The sequence below is a fragment of the Planococcus citri genome, chromosome 3, assembly GCF_950023065.1.
Source record: "Planococcus citri chromosome 3, ihPlaCitr1.1, whole genome shotgun sequence".
In the NCBI taxonomy this organism is placed as follows: Eukaryota; Metazoa; Arthropoda; class Insecta; order Hemiptera; family Pseudococcidae; genus Planococcus; species Planococcus citri.
In genome coordinates this window covers 58,254,170-58,275,362 of record NC_088679.1, presented here as the reverse complement: position 1 = coordinate 58,275,362, position 21,193 = coordinate 58,254,170, and the positions used below count along the sequence as shown (strand labels likewise).

General features: G+C 35.0%; 2 protein-coding genes across 4 annotated transcripts in view; one reads left to right on the top strand and one right to left on the bottom strand.

Annotated features, from left to right (window-relative positions):
- On the bottom strand, positions 1 to 19,515 carry LOC135841322 (chondroitin sulfate synthase 1-like). Its single transcript, XM_065358230.1, has 7 exons — positions 18,117 to 19,515; positions 5,544 to 5,684; positions 5,310 to 5,469; positions 4,498 to 4,655; positions 3,985 to 4,186; positions 470 to 1,122; positions 1 to 380 (listed from the first exon to the last, which is right to left on the bottom strand). The coding sequence occupies exons 1-7, from the start codon at positions 18,951 to 18,953 to the stop codon at positions 105 to 107; spliced, it is 2,427 nt and encodes an 808-aa protein (XP_065214302.1). The 5' UTR covers positions 18,954 to 19,515; the 3' UTR covers positions 1 to 104.
- The window catches only part of LOC135841343 (dipeptidase 1-like), a 705,386-nt gene that overhangs the window by 70,530 nt on the left and 613,663 nt on the right, over positions 1 to 21,193 (top strand). The gene's annotated exons all lie outside the window — the stretch shown is intronic.

Below are 21,193 nucleotides of genomic sequence, written 5' to 3'. Positions count from 1 at the left end.
TCAAAGCAAAAATGATAAAAACTTTAATGTAAGGTTGAATGGATAAAATTTATCAACATTTACTTTCGCAAAATTTACAAAATCAATGCATGCATAAATAAATACTATCTAATATTTGGTTTACTTAATTTATCCTTATTTTTATAAATTAAATTAGCTAGCTGGTTAACACTACCGAAAGTTTCTGTCCTAGTATTACGACACATAGTTAATCTCGCTATATCTAATGTAGGATCACAGTCAACAATATGAAAAATATGGACTAGATGAGGATCAACTGATCGAAAAACACTGATGTTTGCCGAAGATTGAACAAATTTATCGAACAAATCCACGTCTTCTTTACCCCAACCCACGATCGACGAATCAAAGCTGCCAACCTGTGAAAAAAATTGAAAATGATGAGCATTTCGTTTAAACGTTTTTTTTTTTTTAAATTTTTCTATCATTATTTTTTTAAATATCCTACCTTCATAATATCTTCTTTGTACGCGCTCATGATGCCGAACCCAAATAACCTCCAATACCCCGACTCTTCGCTGATGAACATATGATTAGGGGACGTAAGCTCGCCATACACCACACTAGGATCATATTCGCTAAACACGATAGGGAAATAAGCCACTTTATTTCTAACGGTATTTAAACGAATCCGTTGCAACGATGCAGCACTCCAAATCATATCGACATCGATGAAAAGCAACAAATCATCCATATTCGCTTGAGCCATTCCAATATCCAGGGCCTTAGCTCGGGCGAATTTTTCCATCACAGGGATGATTTTCAATGTACTGCCAGGATACGCGTTTTTTAAATAATTGACTATGGTTCGGGTTTCATTCAACGTGTTATCGTCTTGGTCGTGGAATAAAATGATCAATAATGTTACGTTTTCCTTTCGTTTTAAACATACTTCTTCGTAAGTATTGATGAATCGAACAAATGCGCTGGATCTTTTGTACAATGGTAATATAAAATTAATCTGTTTGTTGGGGATTCCTCCGTGGTTGAAATATTCGCCTGGGTTTGATAAAACTACATTATCTCCGGTAACTTGGTTGCTTTCTTTAGGTACATTTGGAGGTATTTCTCCGGTTTCGAAAACTTCACGTATTTCAAGACCTGCGAAAAAAAAACATCTTTGATACAATTTGCATAGGCAACTTGGCTTGCATGTTTACACGCAAGATAATCTATTTGAAGCATTGCAGGGGCAACATGATCTGAATCATGGGTTGTGGTTGTGGAAGAATCAACGGAGTTTTTAGTTTATGGATACTTGATCAAATTTTTCATCATGGACGGAAGTTCTGCTAGATGACTTCAATGCAATTTTTTAGTCCATCTTCCGAACTGAATGAGAGTCGAGTATTATTGAAAATTTCAAAGCTCGTTGTTTCTTCAATGTAACAGTAACAAGATGAACATGTTGCATTAAGAAATTGAAAGTCATCGTATCATGTTTTCAAAAATTGGATTTTCATCTCCTTAAATTGTTACCCTGGGTGAGAGAATTATTCCCAGTTCCCTATTTTTCATCTTTCTCCTATCTGATGAAATTGGTGCCTGTGCCCTTCAATTTTGAAAAAAAAATCAAACTGATAAACAAATTGATTACTTTTCTGCATTAGAATCTTGCTGTTTGTAATCATCATAATCCCCTTTTTGTAGAAAAAACTTGCCTCACTCAGTCCGTCGAGCCAGATTGGCTTCGTAATAAAGCTCCCAAAGTTGTTTAAAATCGAGGAAAAAATAAATCCAAATCGGCAAATACTGTGAATAATTTTTGAAAATGACTCGTTTTTGCGTCAGAATTATTCTACATACCTGTCCCCTTCTGTTTCAAGAGAAAATCTCCGTTAGATCTCTAAATAACGTTGGTTTTCTTGTATGGAGGTCCCCCTCCTCCCCCTCCCAAAAAAAAACAAAAAAATAGAATTTGGTGTCTGTACAATTTTTTGGGGAAATTTTTCATTTCTGTGCAGAATCTTTCTCTATACGCTCTTCTTCAGTTCTCCAAACAATTTTGACCTTTTTGTAGAAAAAATTCCAAAGTTGAAAAGAATCAGAAAAAATTTGAGCCAGTAAAAAAAATTTCGAAAATTATTTTTCTGGCCTGAACCTTTCTACGAGTGAATCACCCTCTTTTTAATGAGAAAACCCTTCCTCCGCCTCCCATCAATGTTGGCTTCCTTTTAAAAGGACCCAAAAGTTTACAAAAAAAAAATCGGAAAAAATCAAGCAAGTGCCATTAAATTGGTGTTTTCTTTTCATTACACTTTTTTTTTTTAGAAATTTCTATCCTTGTGTCAACAATTTTTCAAATGCTCCCTTATCGAAAAACCCCACTCTTGGTATATCAAGCAGTGTCGGCCTGTCCAGCTCATCAAATTTTTATGACTATTGACTGTGGTTTAATATCTCGAAAGTGATTCTATCAGTAAATAATTGATTCATGATAAAAACATTTCTATGCATGATTCGAAACTTTTCTTGGAGATGAAATTTCATCCCCATGTTTTATTGAATTTCCAGCCCTGATTGTAAGTTGAAATAGGTTTATTCAGTGTGATCATTACTTGAATGATGTCGTAATTCATCAACTGATTCACGATACTGTATTTTTTTCCTCGTTGAAAAATTTTATTTATGGGAATATCTTTCTGATTAATCTCCTTCTCGAGACAAACCTTCTCTCGATCCCCCCAGGCCAAGCAATGTTGACCCCATTGCTTAAAACTTGAAAGCCCTCAACGTTGAAAAATTTTTCTAAAAATTCGTCTTCTTTAAAATTTTTGAAAATTTCCCACTTTTAGACTGAAGCTTTCTAAATAACCTTATTTTCAATTTTATAAAAACTAATTCCGACCCCCCCCTCCCCCACCATCATAATGTTGGCTCCCTTCTCTTGAGATCCCGAAGTTGAGAAAGAAAATGTAATATTTCAAATACTTACGAGTAGAATAAAATCTACATATCTTTTTTAGAACGTTCAATCCTTGTGTTAGAATTTCTCAAATTACCCCCCCCCCTCTTCCCAAGAAGAATCCTCGTTTGGTATCCCAAGCTATGTCGGGCAACTAATCGTAAAACTATCCTTTTTTAGTCGAATTTCTAGCCCTGATTTACAGTAGGTTGACTCAGTGAGATAATTGATTAAATGATGAAGTACGAGTAATTTATATTAATCAACTCATCCAGAATTGTATTTTTGTTTTGTTTCAGGTGAGTTAAAATACGTATTAGCAATGAGAATGATAGAACGTGGGATCAATCCCCGATCATATGCCAGGATCAGTGAGTCAGTCACTTTTCTTACACTTATTTGACGAATTGACGTCAATTTTAAATTTAAGACATCATAATTTTTGAAATGCCTATTTGATCTATGATTGATTCACTCGTTCGTAATCAACTGACTGGTTTAGCAATGCGAATGGTTTTTTTTTCGAGGGAGAAGATAGAAGGCTGCAACACTGGAAATTTGGCTGAAAAATTCACCCAACCTGAATGATGCAGGTTTAATGTCCATCTCACCACTTTTTAGAATCGAATAATTCTCATCTCTCTTCCCTATGAAATTAGCCCATTCTCCATCAACAATAATTAGAGGTTATCCTACATATCTTTAGAGATTTGGATAGAAAATGCAAAAGGGTGACGATGTGGCTGAAATTAACATGAATTGATTTTTTGCAAGTAGAGACCTAATTCAGGTGATTGATTAGATCTAGAAAAGTGGCAATTTTTCAAAATTCGCTCAATAATTTGATTTTTTTTACATTTTGTAACATGGTTGTGGAGGGGGAGCTCATCGACAGTTTGACACCATTCATTTTCCACCGAGGGAGCTGAAAATTTCATGGAGCGATTTTCTCACCAGATGTAATAACGTTAGTGGGGGGGGGGGTTAGAGCAAAAAATTCGAGAAAAAATTACATCATAGAACTCGTAGTTGAGATTGAAAATTTCATTAAATTCTACCTGTGAATTGTTGCTGAATATACGCGTGTCTTCGAACCGGTACCGTCATTTTCCTTCCTCTGTATTTCTTAAACGTTAGTAACACGTCCAATACGTAATCAGGCCCATATAACGGGTTCAGTCTATGATATCCGTACAATATTTGTTGAAATTCGATAACTCTGCCTCTTTCCCTGGAAAATAAGTTGATATTATCCATCACCTACGCAAACAAGGGAGGAAAAAAACAGAAATTAAATTCAAAAATCGTACCATCACGAATCGCTAATGCATATAAGTACGTAATATAATCTCTAATAATAATAAAGTGACAAATGCATTCGTCTCATTATCAACCAACTAACACGTATACGAGTAATATTATACGGTTTGTTTTATTTTCATCATTTTAGTTATAAGCTGAATTTAAACAGCTCGAGTCACGTTTTATTCATTTCCTTTGCCAATTGGGTAAATGAAGCGCCAATGGCAAAAATTTTTCATAATCTTTATATTGCAAGAATCAAGACGTACTTCTCTGATCACATCGTCGAGTCCTTCCTTTAGATGAGATTCGATTTTCCTTCGAGGGTTTGAATTCGTGTGCGAAAATAACGAACGGCTGATCATTTCCCAGGCAAAAACGTCGTCTTCGCTGCGTGGCTGGTATTTGTTTAAATCGGGAGATAAGCCTGTAAAAATAACATCATTTGAGTTGGAAATTAGACCTTTATAACCCGATTTGCCCTTGAAGAGCTTTTCTACGAGTAGCTGGAAGAGATCCGTAATGTTTTGAAAATTTGAAAACTATTTTCCCCAACTTCTTTTTGAAAATTATATTGATTTTTCAGCTTCTCTCCTTCAGCTTTCCCCTCTCCAAATGGATGTTTTCGAAACCCATCGTTTAAAGAAATAGTTGAAGGAGATGGGTTGCAGATGGTTCACTGAAAGGTGCTGTTTTCACCTTCATAAGAGCGAATTCTAAAATACAAGTACCATCGTCGTTGTAGGTAGAGATACCTATTCAATGTCTTTTTTTTTTTTTTTTTTCAAACGCAATAACGTATAATAATTGAATGCTAATATGATTCCAAAGAATCGAATCTGCCTTTTCTGATGCATCAGAACAATAGAAACGACATCTATTTAAATCGGATAAATTATTCAATCTGGAGGATACTTATTCGATGTACTCGTGTTTGTACAATACGATCTGATCAAATATTCGAGAAAACGAGTTTACTAATGTTTTTTTCTCCATTTATTGGATAAATATTTATCATTAGTTGACATTACAGGGAATTTTTGTACCTAGTCTATAATAGAATAAAAGAAAAGAAACGTACCAAACAAGTTGGACTCTTGAAACAAACTGAGCTGGTTTTGCGATACGACGATGCTTTTGAAACGTTCATAATCTGGCGTCGATTTCGTTAGAATTTCCATTAATCGTAAATCTCTAAACAGGCCAATTTTTCTTTGCTGGAGTTCGTGTATTTTTAAACTCTACGAATGAAACAAGACGAGGTTAAACGATCGAAATATTTGTTTCGTTATTCGTCAAAAGAAATTGCTCTTACTTGCATGTAATTGTGTATACGATACATATGTCTGTGTTGTTTAACTGGATGCAGTGTAATAGCACGATGCACTTCTTTGGTCTTCAAGTTGCCGGTAAAGGCCACGTTTCCGCTGGAATTATGGTAAAAGATGGACTGCATCTGTAATTGAAACAGAAACCTTTATAAGAGGGTGGTCCAACTGACATGTCACGCCATCCATGGCTTTGACGAGCTCGAAATGCGCCGCAATACTGTACGATTTTTCTAAATTGAAACGATGAACTTTTTTTTACGTAATTAAGTAGTCTGTGGGAATACCGAAGCGACAAAACAGAGCCGCCTACAAACGAATATCCTAATTATACAATCTACTGATCTTAAATATCCGCACTAAAAAGGCCAAATTTGTGTATGTCTGCGGTAAATCTACGTATACAACCAGTTGAACGTCTATAATGTTTATTTGAAATATGTAACGTGAAATTATCGCCGAATTTATTTCCTTTTGTAAACACCCCGCATAGTTTTAATTATCGTGAATGAATGCGCCGCACCGTAGACTTACAAATATTAGACTCGTCATCGAAGTTCACTATATACACACGTTGATTCTTTAATTACTTACGGCGAATTTCCAGAGCTAATTTAGGATAATTTGTCAGAGTTTGAATTGCTAATTAATTTATTGTTTTTTTCAATCAAACTGATCGGTATAATTAAGGGGCAGGAATGAACCGATGCCGCTACTTTAAATACATATGTACTAAGCGCAAGTACCAAATTACCAATAAGTACATGCGTAAGTGAACATTTTTCGGTCTGGGTAAATTGCACGAACAAATGGTTCGCTAGATATTTTTTTTGTTGATCCCTCTGGCAATAATTATCACACGTCATGCCAGGTCATGCAGTAGCGCGAGTAGACTGTCTATGAAAAACAAATATGCATTTACTCGTACTTATATTAGATGGAAAAGTTAAATGACATCCATTCTAATAACTTTATTTGCCAATTTATTAAAGTGATTGCTTTAAATAAGCGGATGGCCATCAATAAAGAGAAAAATACTGCCAATGTAATTAAAAACTTGATCATTTGCGAATATGATTTTAAAAATGATTACGAGCTCGAGTGTTTCTGCACATTTTTTTTTTCGAAATTCAAGTATGTATTTTGAAGTTAGCAAGCTATCAAGGTGTCTACCAGGTCATCAAAGTCGTCAAAAAGTCAAAAATTGATGAAAAAATCAGCATAATTAAGCAGGATTTTGTAAAAATTGCTTGCAAAATTTGTCAAAATTGGCTGAAAATTGATGAAACATTGAAAAAATTGAGCAAAACATCGCAAAAATGCTTATTAATATGAGAAAAAAAATGTACAAAATTACGAGATTGGTCAAGTTAGAGAAATATATATATAAATTAGGTACTTTAGGTCAAGTATTGAAATGAAATCGTGAAAAATCGCATGAAAAAAGGCTGCAGAAACTGTATAATTATAACAGAAATAACTCGAAAATGACCAAAAATTGATGGAATTTCAACGACAGTAGTGTTATTTATTAACTATTTATGATGATGTGAGAAATTCTGACGTGATGAAATTTTCTCATCATCTTTTCAGTGATCAGAGCGAAAAGAGTTGATTTAAAAATCAGGGTGTCTAACAGGTACTGCAGGTACTGCAAGTACTGTAAAAGTACTGCATTGAAATCCTCGGTACTGCAAGTACTGCAAAGTACTGTATTTTTTCTCAGAATCATTGATTTAAAATTTTTTAAAAGCCTCAAAATGAATTAATTGGTGAAAATTTAAAAAAAAGTTCATTTTGTACCTCAAAAGATGGCAACACTTGTTAAATTAATACTTGTAAAAATTGTATCGACAAATTCCAACCGGTTCAAAAATATAAATTTTTTTCTTGGAGGGGGGGTCGGTGTAAGCTGTATAAAAAAAATAAGGTAATGCAAAAGGTACTGTAAAAGTACTGCATTTCTTCGGAGAAATTTTGTTAGACACCCTGAAAATGCAAAAAAGCTTTGCATGAAATCAGATCGAATTTCATGATACATATGTAACAAGAGAAAATTTTTGAAATGAAAATCAAATTAAAATTTGAAAAAAGAATTGTAAACAGGAAAAGATCGTTGAAAATAATTGAGTAAAATTTGATCGAATTTCAAAGAAATGAAACCACATCATGAAAATTGTTCAAAATGTTGAAAGAAAGTTTTGTAATGGGACCAAAGTTGAAGTATATTTCAATATTCTCGAATTTTACCAGAATTCGTGCATATCCCCCCTCCCCTTGTAGGAAGTCAATAGGATCCACATTTTGATTTTTCAGCAGTAACTTTTCAAATTATCCAGATATTTAAAAAATGTTGGAACAAAAATTCATAAAATCAGTCTAATCGACTTGTGGGAACAGTTTTTTTTTGCATATTACTTCCTACACTGATATCTAGAATTGAAATAAAGTCGATTTAGCCCTAATTATGAAGCTTGAGGTTAGATTCCTTCGTGGAAATTTCAATTTATTTAGCCCGATTGAAACTCCTAAAAATTTGAAATATTATCTGAAACAAACTTTAGATATAGGTATTCAAATTCATCCTGGATTTCCTTTCAAGTGGCGGGGGGGGGGGGGGTTAACTTATTTAAACTATAGAAATATTAGAAAATGTTCATCATTTGTTGAGTTTTGGGGGATGCTGAGTTCAAATATCAACTGGATTTTTTGATTTGGCCCTTCCAACGCCTGCCATATAGAATCGTAGATAGAAGTGAAATTTTGCGGAATGATCGTTGTAAACATTTAACAATCCTCGATCGAATTACCCAAGTTACTCGTACTTCATCTAACTAATTGAAATTCAGATGTGATAATAGACTCGCGTAACCCTACCAGTAGGTATTAATTTCATTCACGAAGTTGATAAACCGACGAACGTGACGAGTGTGGCTCGCTGTAACGAGACAGTAGGCTAAAGTACCTACTTGTAGCACGTGTTTACCAGCTTCAAAAGAAATTGACCGAATATACATATTCGTCGAATTTAAAATTGACTTTCGGTAACCGACGAATCCTTCTGTGTACATATAAGGATAAGAATAAGGAAGTTGGTAAAGAAAAATCATTGAAAACAAATAAAGATGGTAACTAGCTTATCAAATGGCATTTTTTTTTTGCCAAAACTGAGCGCAAAATGGGACCAAAGATCGAGAAAATCCAGAATTTTTCCGATATCGTGAGCGATTTTCAAATTTCTAGAGAAATTGAAAATTTGATTGAGGCTCGAGAATGGTCAAAAACTAGTTGTTGTCGATGTGTGAGAGTTGGAATTGAAGGATTTATTCGCATTGGTTCATTTTGACCAAAGAAATTGAAATGTTATGAACTTAGTTTAAACATCCCTGCTTGAAACATTTTTTTTAGATTTTTTTTTCAATCTTCAAAAATTATCCAAAATCCAAAATTTTAACTTTAGCTGCTGAAATTTAGTTACAAGTTTTTTTTTGGTACGTGCTCTTTCGATCTAGCTTGCTTTTGTATTACTATATTGTAATCAGATAGTGCCAGTTCCAAAGATTTCCTGGTCAGTAAAATCCCATGGAAAATTTACAGATATTAACTACAATATCGTACATTTATCAAGAATTCATCACACGTGACCCACGCGATGGAAAAAAAATGCTCCAAAAACTCGTATAAACATATTCGATTCGAACTTGATTACGTCATAAACTGCATTACAGTTGAATGCGAATATGTACGTATGTATGTACTTTAATTGAACTCGTACCAAACGGCACGTATAAAAGTAACCATAAAAACGAGAGCAAGTAACGTCTAAGAACCAGTAAGTGTACTTGAGTGTGTACAAGTACAAGTCAACGTATACTTAGGTTTTGTATTTTCCACGTATGTATAAGCTTTCGTCATCTGCATACCTAACCTACGAATTCGACTGCAAATCTTCAGTATTAATTTTGGATTAATTTTGAAATTAGAATTTTACGCTAAATTTAGGATAAAAGGATACATAATACATACGTACAACGGTCCAAGGTCGAACACCTCAAGGGTTTCTGGTCCTGGTACAAATTACAATACTGGCAATGGCGTTGCCAAAGGCGCCAGCCTAAAAGACTCCTATTAGGACTGGCTTCACAATAGATTTACGTGTTAACAGCATGGTTAGTATACCTATAGACTCGGGGTAAACGTATAGGTTCACCAAACAACTGGTGGTATTTCGACATACGAAGAACCAGTTGAAATAGTTAGCATACCGGGAAGCGTAATACAAATCTCTGGGTAGACGTTGTTCTGGCAGTAGTTTGCCAATAATGTCAACAGAAGGTGTCTGGGAGATGGTCATTGATATCATTAATTTTCAGTTACCTACGCATAAATAAATAATTCTTTTGGAATTTATACAGAAGTAGTTGCCTAAATTGGACAGATGTTTTTCAGGACATCTTGTATGTGAAATTTTTACAATACTGATTTTTACACGACTTTTCAAAAAAATCACAGCGAATTTGGAAGTACGTAGGCAGATACACCTAGAGCTATACAATGCAAACTTACGAGTGATTCAGAATCAAGCTCACCGAATGATATCTTCTGCTGAATATTAATTACAGGTTATGCACCCTAATCGTGAAAAATCCATGCACCTAGGTAGTCATTACTCGAAACTCAAGGACATTATTTTTATCAAAACCTAATTAATCTTACTTAATCACGAACTCATGTACGTATACGAATAGGTACCTTACAATTCAAATATAAAACTGCACCCACATTTAGATATGATAAGCAAATTTTTAATGCATAGGTATAGGGTTAGGTGCCTTTTGTTGAACCGTGACCAAGACCATCACAATCAAACAATCGTATATTTTTTTAAATACGAGTAATAATAATGGAAACTGTAATACTTTTCGTAGGTATGGTGTAGGTCTACTTATTCTCGCAGCCGAGCAATATGAGCAGCCTTCATGCGCAAAATAATCAGCTTCGAACAATCGTTCTTCATCGCGATGTAATAATAATCAGTCTATTATTTTTAGCTTTCGATATTTCGAGTTGTTATAGACGTACAGTTATCTACATAAAAGATCGCCAAATACTTCTAGCAGCTCGACACCTTTTTTCATCTCTACCTGGCGGCGAGATGATTTGTACGTTTGAGTTTACGCTTATCTGTATTTGTATTGAATATCATGCAGGCAATTTTAATCTCTTGTTTCCGGATCTCGTTTTGAACCTTTGAACTACACTGATTTTTTCCGGAGGGGTGCTGAGGACGTCTTATGTGCTCAAATCACCAATGAAATGGAAGATTAGATTTGATTCTATCCAAGATGAAAAAAATCTGTATATAGATTTACGTTTCTTTAAAATATTCTTTAGTTTTCTAGAATTGAAGAGGAAGAAGAATGTAGTTCTAAAATGGTCCGAAAATTGCATAAATTGATGAAAAAAATCTGACGATGTGTTTTCTCAGAAAGTGAAAAATGAATAATTTTCCAGTCGCATATTTAACCTGAAAATGCGTTTTAGGACCCAATTTTGACATCGGGGAAGGAAATATTTGATATTTCTGGGCACACAAAATTCTCAAAGATGAAGTAAAATATCAAGAAGTACGATGGTTCCCCTGTTTTTTCATCTCAGATTGTAGCTGCTCAATCAAACGTATGAATTTTTTTTTTTTTTTTGAAAAATCAACTTCTTAAAAATTATTATTGGCCTTAATTATGTCGAAATTGGGATTTTATATCTATGGTTGTAATTAAAAAGAGGCCAGAAATGAAAGTGAAAACAAACTTGTCGAAAATGTACTATTGAAATGCAATGTCGGTGCAGTTCTTTCCGATTATATCTATCGTAGGTACCTACAAACGTAAAACATAAATTTGCCAACTTGCATTTTTAATTAGGAAATCGTCAATCAGGCAATTTTTTTTAGAACTTTGCGCGAGGTGTCCTTCTATCAACCACGCCTTCTTATTAGGCTCGTGCCTGAAGACGCACGTGAATTTCTAGAGACAAATTATGGCAAATTTTTCACGATACCTTCCTATGTACTATTTCCGGAGTTGAAAAATTTTTCAAGTGCAGTGTAGACACTGTAGACCTATTGTAAAACTGAAATGTTGGCAATTCGCTCAAGCAAAAAAATAAGACATGGGCATGGAAATTTCATATTTTTTTTTTAAAAAAAAGCAACCCATCCGAAAGAATGATTCTTTTTTTAACCGCAACATTATAGGAAGTAGAAAAGAAAATTAAGCGTTATTTTTTTTACCAACATTAGGACATGATTAAGTAATGCCAGCACTATACAACTCGTCTGCCAATTAAATTACTGAATGGGTATGTTGACCTTGCATTTTCCTGAATATTTTACGGTGATCTGATGAATGAACTTCAGAGACTTGAATCCATACTTTGAATGAAAGTAAGCTAGATCAAAGGAGCATTTTTTCAAACCCTCCCCTCTTCCCCGTAACAAAATTTTCAACGTTAAAGTTCATCTTTCAAGATTTTTGACGAATTTTTGAAAATTGAAAATTCAAAAATACTCTTTCCCTACACCACTTTGAAAACTATACTATTCAAGTTTTGGGGCCTTTCTGGAATCTCCAGTGACCAGTGAGTTTTCAGTGTTCTACGCTGATTTCTAATTGCTCAGAAACGGGGGAAACAATGACTTCAAACTGGACCAGAATCACTCAGATTTTCAAAATTTTTATCACTGAAGATACTTTTTCAAAAATTCGATTTTTCCAAATCCGTGCACCATTTCTTGAATGTCTATTCAAAGTCAATGCAAATACGCAATGGTCATTTTGGGAATTTATTTTTTCGAAAGGAAGAGTCAGAAATGGTTTTCAACCAAGCATTGAGGATTTTGCCATGTTGCCAAATATAAAACTTCAATATCACAGCACTCCAGATTTTTTTTTGCAAATTTTCAATTGAAAAAAAATCCTTATGCGAAATCGAAATTGAGTTGAAAAATTTAATTATGTAGTTCGCAGATAACTAGGAACAGATGGAAACCAAAGCTAGCAGCTTTTTTCTTAACATTTTGAGAATTTAGGGCCCACTGAAGAGCGATTTGATGTTCCAAAACACAGATTTCTTTCATTTTTTGACACTTTTGAAATGTTGAGAGGAAAAATTCATAAATAAAAATACCTAAAATCACGTAATTGAAGCGAAACCGGTTTAAGGGGTTCTAGGTGAGTAGGAGTTCAATTTTGGGAAAGTCTCGTTTTGAAATTGGAGATTTTTTTGTAAAAGATTAAAGTTGGGATTTTGAAGAATTTTCAGAATTTCACGTGAATAATATTGTAAGGTTTAAATTTTAAAGAAATCTACTTTGGATGAAACGGAAATTTTTTTGAGTGAGAAAAATTGGAAAAATTTGCGTTGGTTCATTTCCATAGAGTACTTCAATTCGTCTATTTGTTTTACCAATTCTGCTCAATGGTCTAGTAAAATAACCATAATCATTAGAGGGGGAAGAGGTTGTGATTTTATTGCGATTTCGTTCAAAACTGCTGAACCTCGATGGCTCGTGTCTCGAGAATAGTTGAACTTGGAGCAAATCTGGTCGTTACGTTTATAAGAGAATAGATTAGAGATTCAAAATTGATAATGAAAATTCAGAAAAGCTCGAAGTTGAACTTTGATTGTGAAAGTTCAAATTTCATCTCTGCAATCTTGAAGATACGAGGTCCCAATTTCCTTCAAAACACAAAAAATTTATAAAAATGAGGTGCAATAGTACTTATCAAGTTATGTACTAATTCGAAGGTGCCGAGTTCAAAAATTGACTCTTTTTTTCAATCTGATCCTTGGTGACCTTTTGCTCATCCTTCACCAGTATCTCAAAAATCTTCAATGTTCTGAAAAATTCGCAATGACCTGTGGTCATTTGTTATGTTTTCAAGGGATGTTGAGTTCAAATATTGGCTTTATTTGGGATACAACTACTCAGTGGTCTCTTGCCCCTCCACAATTTGATGAATTTTTGGGCAGGCCTTTGAATATCTAAGAACATGTGGTAAGGGATTTTTTTCTTCTCGAAGGCCTGCTGTATGCTTTCAAATCCTGAATCAGAGTGTAGGCAGTTTCATCGACAGACTTCGGCACATACCCCAGCGGTTATTCTGGGAAATATCTTCTTTCTTTCAGATCATCTGATATGTATTATCTTCTCGAAGTCTCCGAGACAAAATAATAATAACACCAAACACAGTACGAAGGGTAAAAGCGAAAAAAGTGAACCTATTCTTCCCCATAAAAGATCGCTGCTGCTTCTCGTCGTGGAGAATGAGATCGAGACAGATCACTTTTCACGCCACAGAACAGACTTGGACAAACAATACCCCACGTGAACTAGAGACCGTATTGTTTTCAAAATAGAAATAGAATAGAGCAGACAAGACGGCAATAACACGCGTGACAAACTATCTCGACAGAGTTCTAGCTTCTAGTCGCTTTTAGACAGAGAGAAGATTGTTCACGTGACACGTGACATGGAATTCTTTGAAGAAACACGTTACACGTTGGTCGCGATAAAAGAAACACGCAAATCGCAGGTGTTTGTACTTACGCGGGTAGTAACGCTTTATTAATTTCGTACCGAGAGAGCTTCATTAATTCGATTCGTACATATATACATAAGTAGAAGCAGAAGGTACCTACACGCTAAAAAACCGCCGCAATTAAATCACCGCTAATAACCATAAACGTCATACGTATACGTATATAAAACTGTTATTTTTTTCGCAAGGCGAGCGAGTTTAATTATTGAAATTATTTTTTTGATGATTTTCATCCAAATCTGTAGTATTTTTTCGCATCCAGTCCCCGAGTGTGAGGAAAAAAAATACCTACACAACGAGATGGCCGGTAATAGACCCGCAATCGAAACCTGTTCTACGCGAACGTTCATCGATCCTCTTCTATTTTCGCTTACATCGTGCCAAGTCTACGATTACAATCACGTAAGTAATAATAATTGGAAGTACGTTTGTTCGGCGACTGCCCGAAAAATTCCCGTTAGAGCTGCAGGCGGTATCACTTATGGACGGTCACCGGTAGAGGTAGTCTTCGTGCGTTAAATCCGCGAGCAAATTTTTTCACATGTTGACACGAATTATCGAATTGATATTATTATATCTACTCGTAAAAATGTGCGCATTTCGTGAAATAAATCACGCCACTTGAACCATCTAATATATATACGAAATGACCTATCCAACGTAGACGTACACCTAGCTACGCACATTTTTTCTGTGAATCTTGCGTCAATATGCGATATAATTTACGATGAAAGAGTTTTTTTTGTTTTTAATGGTACTTTCATTAGGCTATTGCGTTTCCAAGATAACCATCTTGTTGTAATATTTTATTTATTTTGAGAAGAAATTTCTTCGTAATATTATTTTATCAGCTTCTTATATCCTCACGAACCCACCGAGCGTAAATTTGCAATGTAGTAAATTCAACGACATAAAAATTCTGAAAATATTCTTATGAATTATCGTTTACCAAACCGTGAATCAAGAGCAAGTTTTCGCCATAGATGTAACAATCTCCCCGAAAATACGATGACTAATGGAATATCTTCGTAGAGTAAGTTTTTTTTGGGGGGGAAAAACCACGTATTAGGAGACAGAATTCACTGCAGAGAAATGATAATGGGTACTCGTACTCGTAACTTTCAAATAGCCTCGACCTTTATCCTAAATGACGTTGACCTGGTTGCGATCTTTCAATTTTTTTACCTATATGGACAGAATAGAAACGTGATCAACTCGAACGAGATCTTGGTTTAGTGATGAGATGAGTATGTGGTTCTAATACGTATATCATGAGGAAGTACGTTATCAATTTAAAAAAAAGTAGGCGGATACAGTAAGAAAAAGACCCATCTATTGATTCCGCAGGATGTATTGGTAAAAATACAGAGATGAGAAGTTCACGACGACATGACCGAAGTAGTTGAAATTCGGAAGAAGGGCATTTTTCACTAATCAGAGCCTGATACAAAAGCAGAGCATAAGGTTTCATAATTAATGAACCTCGTCAGCCATGAAATAATCGCAAATTTTGATTTTATAGCTGAACCTGTCATTCTTTCAAATTTATGCTCAATTATTTTCAAATCTCCTTCTGAAAAAGGTGATCAATTTTGAAAACTTTTCATCAAGTGTCAAATTTTAATTCAACTGGAGGTCAATTTCGCTAATTTATGGGACTGGAAACTCCCTTCTCATTCTGCTCCGGATGTTTTTCGATCCCATAATTCTCTAGGGTAAAATTTGAATTCGATTTGAACTCAATTTTGCCAGGTTTGGGATTGAAATGTTTATTAACTATCCCAAAGGATAATCTAGAGTCGAAATTTGATTCTACTTGAATATATTATTGTGCTGATTCTGGAACTGAGAACTTCCTGCTCATTCTGGTTCCAGATTTTTTTACCATCTCGGAGTCATATAAGTTCGAATTTTCATCCTACTTGAAAACAATTTCGCTAATTTTGGGATTCAAAGATTTTCTATCTCAGGATCATCTGATGGAAAATTTTGATCTGACTTGAAATCAATTCCGCCAATTTTGGGGAATAAACACGTCTCCCTGCTCATTCTGATTCTGTATATTTTTCCATCCCAAGGTCATTAGCTAGTGGCAAATTTTGATCCAACTAGAAGTGAATTTCGTTGGTATGGTTTTCCATTTCAGGATCTTCTGAAATTTAATTTTGACCCACCTTGAAATAGTTTTGACAATTTTAAGTGGAAACGCCTTCCTCGATTTGGGTTCAAATTTTGATCCTATGTACTTGGAATTTTTTCCCCGCCAATTCTGAGATTAAATGGGGTTTTCAATTCATTTGGCAAGATGTTTGAAATCCAATTTATTCAATAGCTCTGGATTGGAATGGTTCTTCAGGTGAAAAATTATTCCCTATTCATATATTTTTTTACTCCAATTGAAAAAAATGGTGGCAGCCACTTCCCAAATTTAAATTTAAATCTTGAAAAAAACACATTTAACTTATCCGAAAATTCTTTGTTTCTGCTCAACATTTTTCCAAACAAACCTCTTTTCAAAAAAAAAACTTCTCCGGGTCCTCCGAGATGAAATTTTTTTGAGAATTTTTCAATTCAGCGTTGAGAGTTCTCTGAATGATTTTTTTAAATGAAAAAACTATCTTGGAGCGCGGTCTCCTTGTATGGAGCCCCCTCCCCCACCCCAAAGTGAGAAAGTTATAGAAAATATTGAAAATATGTCTTCGAAATCATTGAAATTTTTCAATTTCCTGACAGCTAATCTGTCTGAATAGCTCCCTTGTAAAAGAAAAACTATTTTCGTGCCCCAAATGATGTTTGTAGTTCCTCTCCGAAACAGCTCCATTTCCCCCAAAAAATCGTCCCTCATTGCCCCCCTGCCAAGATGTATTGATCGCTTTGCATGTAGTCCCCAAAGGTTGGAAAAAATAAAATGATGAAAAATCGAGGTTCGTACAATTTTTTTGAAAATTTTTCATTTCTGGTCCAAACTGTTCTGAATATTCGTTTTTTTTCAACAATAAACCTGCCTCGGTCTCCAAGACAATTTTGACCCCGTACCCGTAGTATGAAGTCTTCCAAATTTGGAAAAGATTACGAATTATTGAAATTGCTCAATTCTGCGTTAGAATTCTCTCAAATAACCCAATTACTAAGAAGAAACTATTCTCGAGCCTTCAAATAATGTTGGTCTTCATTTTAAAGTCCTTCAAGTGTTGAAAAAAAAAAACAAAAAATATAAAAAATTGAAATGTGTATGGATTTTTAGAAAGTTTTTCAATTTTAAATAGAATTTTTCTCAATAGCCCCCTTGGGATCAAGAGAAATCATTCTCAGGCCTCCAATTAATGTTGATCCTCTGGTACAGTGCGCCCAAAAATTGTAAAAAAATTGAAAAATTTTTACTCAAATATTTTTGAAAATTTTTCATTTCTAGGCAGAATCTCTAAATAGCTGTATTTTGAAGAAAAATCATTCCTCAATGTTCTCCAAGTCATATATTTACTTTTGTATAAATCCTCCCCCCCTCCCCCCCCCCTAAAAAAATGTTGGAAAATGAAAAAAAAACAAATTAATTTGAAATTTGTTGAAAAATTTTCATTTTTTGTTTATACCCTTCTAAATAATCCCTTTTTCAAAAATAAACTTCTATAGAGGTCACCCCCCCCTTCCCCCAAGAAGATTGTAAAAATTGGGTAAAAAAATTGATACCTAATTTTTTCTCGATAATTTCAATTTCTGTGTCAGAATTATTTAGAGAGAAAAATAAATGAAAAATTAAGATACATACAGCACTTTCCCTTTGATGATGTAAAAATGTATTTTTTGATTTTCTTGTTATTTCTCTCTTTTTTGGAGAGGGCGGCGGGTGGGACGAGTAAATTTCACTTTTTCGTGATTAAAATTGAGACTTTCATGCCAGTATTCGAGGTAAAAAAAATACTCCTTCTACGAAAATGATCTACATATTCGAAAACTCACCTCGTAAGACCACGTGCAAGGTATCTGAGCAAATTTATGCACACATCTGCCGAGTTCTACGTCTTCATGGGTAGTGTACAAATTTTGCAGGCAATATTTCACATGAGGCGCGACTCTTCTCAACGTTTCTCGGCTCATTATGATTCCAGGACCTCCCATGCAAAAATTTTCATCGTATTCCAAACTGAGCAACCCAAATTCTTCTTGTTTGCCTCTACCAGCTTGTCCAATAAAATGCGGTTTACTGCTATCGATCGATCTAAGAAAATTCTCTATCTTATCAGGTCTAATGTATAAATCATCATCGGCTCGGAAAAACCACTCGTATTTATCGCCGAAATGTTCCCACATGTATTGCAACATGAGGAAACTCTTCTTCTGCGGCGGATACGAATCATCGACACCTTTCAAAGCGACCAAAGGCAAATCCGGGTAATCTTTCGGTTTCACAGAGACAGCCGAACTGAAAAAGGCCACTTTGCCCGGTATCTCTTTACCCCATGTACTGTATACGGCCGCTGCTCTAGTATCTAGGTACTTTTGAGCTGTCATAACGCCGACAAAAAGTAAAGAGTTGTTGGTGGTATCTGTTGAAATGATGTCAGCCGGCTCATCTGCGTCGTTGGCCCAACTCGAAGGGTACGTTCGTTTGCACATTTTTAATGGATAGTGATTGCGAGGTGATACCGTGTACGCGATTATGAATCCGATACAGAAACCGCAAATTATATGAAACAGCCTTCGCTTAATCGGCGTTATGTGATTGGGTTTTCTGATTCCGTTTTGTTTATGGCCGGAATCTTGACGTTTTGGGTAGGCGTAAGTGACGTATGCCATTATGCCTGCCACAAAAACGCATGGTAGCTCAAATTGACCTGAGACTAGGGTAGAAAAATCAGCGAGTGGTCGACGATAAGGATTCTTCTGGGTGGTAAGTCCGATTCAGATGTATTCCCATGTCGATGCTGGTTTCGATAACTTTGGAGTTTTTCGAGTGGACGAGTATCTAACGTAAGATGAGCACTCGAAGAGGTCAAGTAGAATATTGTCTAACTACTTCACAAACGACACAAAACCAACGCGAATAACAATAAAATAACTCGAAGTGATAAGGATATGATCCAAAAGGGAATGTTTACTCGATCGGTAAAAGAGCTAATTTACCAAAACACACACTTCATGTTTTAAAAAAAAAAACATCACTGTACAAAAGTCTCCGAAAATGACACTACAAATCGTAGCACTGTTTTGGTCATTTCGCGAGGTTTTTAAATCATATGGTTATTCGTACGCGAACACGCGAAATAAACACATGTGGCCGGAAACATCGAAACAACGAATCCGTTCAACAGATCACGAACCACGAATGTCAGATCGAGGCTCGACTCGAGCGAAGATATGTAAGGCTTGAAGGAAACGTACCCCCACCTTAAGGTATACGCTACGAACTAGTCGTATTCGAGAAGTCGCGTCGTCGAGGAGGAAAAGGAGGTAAAACGTAAAAAAATAAATTGTAAGCGTCAATGCGTAAAACGTTGTCTGTGATGGAAATAATTTTGATTTTAGAGCTGGACTGGTGATTAAAATTGTGATGTAAAAAAGGTGTAAAATGCGGCTCTCTCGTCCTATTCCCCTAATACTCAAAATATTCGAAAAGAAGTCTACTTCATCTCACTTACGAATTAATTACAAGGATGGAACCGGTTCTAGCAGATCGTCGGGGTTTTAATGCTTTCTATACCATATCATCCTTTTGTCGAGAGGGAGAAAAAACATTATTGTAGTATGGTATTTCGTCTGCTTATGAGTGAATCTCTATTTTTTATTGTTCATTTTGCAACGTTGAAATTGTTCACCCTCCCCCTCCCCTCCCCAATTGTTGCCTCGAGTGAGATATTGATTCATCGTGAGTATTTTTCTAGTACTTGAAAAAAGTGCTACCGGTAGCTTCCCATTTCCCCAAGTTGAAAAGAAATGAAAAAAATAAATTTCTTGGAAAGCATTTTGTTTCTGCGTCAGAATTTCTTTTATCCACCTAATCCACGTTTATTGGAAAAATTATCTTGAGTCATTCAAGGCATTTTGGCTCCATAACATGGAGGTTTCAAAGTTGGGAAAATCTAGAAAGATGACATGAATCAAAATCAGTGAGTAGTCAAAAAATTAAAAAACCGATGTCTGTTCAAATTTTTTGAAAAATTATTCCGTTGATAGATTACATTCATTTTACAGCAAACACCTATAAACAAAGAACGAAAAAAATTACTTACTAGAAATTGAAACAAAAAAATTATTTACTATACTCAATCATGTTTTTATTTGATAAATTCTTGAAGCCTACGTTGTTTCGGTTCGCTGGTAGGGTTTGTATTGAACGAATGTACAGTCGCCATGTTGAGAATTTCAAAAAAAGATGCCCGAGTCCGGCATTCTAGAAACAGAATAGACCCCTTTTTTTCAAGAGAAATCCTGTCTCAGCTCCCCAAACAATGTTGACCTCATTGGGCATTCGGACTTGTAGGGGAGCAGGATACCAACACCACAAAGTTACGATATCCCATTGGAGGGTAAATTGTTATCAAAATGCATTGTAAACAAACGAAATTACGCAGTTTTTTTCGTTTTTCTCGAAAAAGAATGAGTTGGGGTTGAATTTTTATGAACACATGAATTGAAGGTATTGAAATTTCCCATCGATTAGTGTGTAAGGTTTTGTGAATTTTGGTCTCTAATGAAGGTTTCATCAAGATTTTCATTCCTAGATTTCTGTGTACTTGAAGTTTGAATGAAATATTACTCAAAATTAAATGTGAAACCAATTGATGTATTAATAACGCGAAATATTCAGAATTTTTTTCTCTTTTATATGGCTTTTTATCGAGAATTTTAGCTTTCACCATTCAAATGTTATTCAAGTTTCAAAGTTGTGAAAATAATAGATGCGAAGCGAAAATCACTCGATAAAAAACGTATTGAAGAGAATAAAATTCTGAATATTTTACGTCATTAGAACATTTGTACTTAGTTTCGCTCAAAATCTGAGTGATTTTCATTCAAAGTTGACGTACTGAACTGTT

Coding starts and splice junctions, on each gene's coding strand:
- LOC135841322 (XM_065358230.1), bottom strand. CDS start 18,953: ATGGCATACGTCACTTACGCCTACCCAAAACGTCAAGATTCCGGCCAT. Junction 5,685..18,116: donor CTTGCACGTGGTCTTACGAG/GTGAGTTTTCGA, acceptor TTTCAATTACAG/ATGCAGTCCATCTTTTACCA. Junction 381..469: donor ACAAAGAAGATATTATGAAG/GTAGGATATTTA, acceptor TTTTTTTCACAG/GTTGGCAGCTTTGATTCGTC.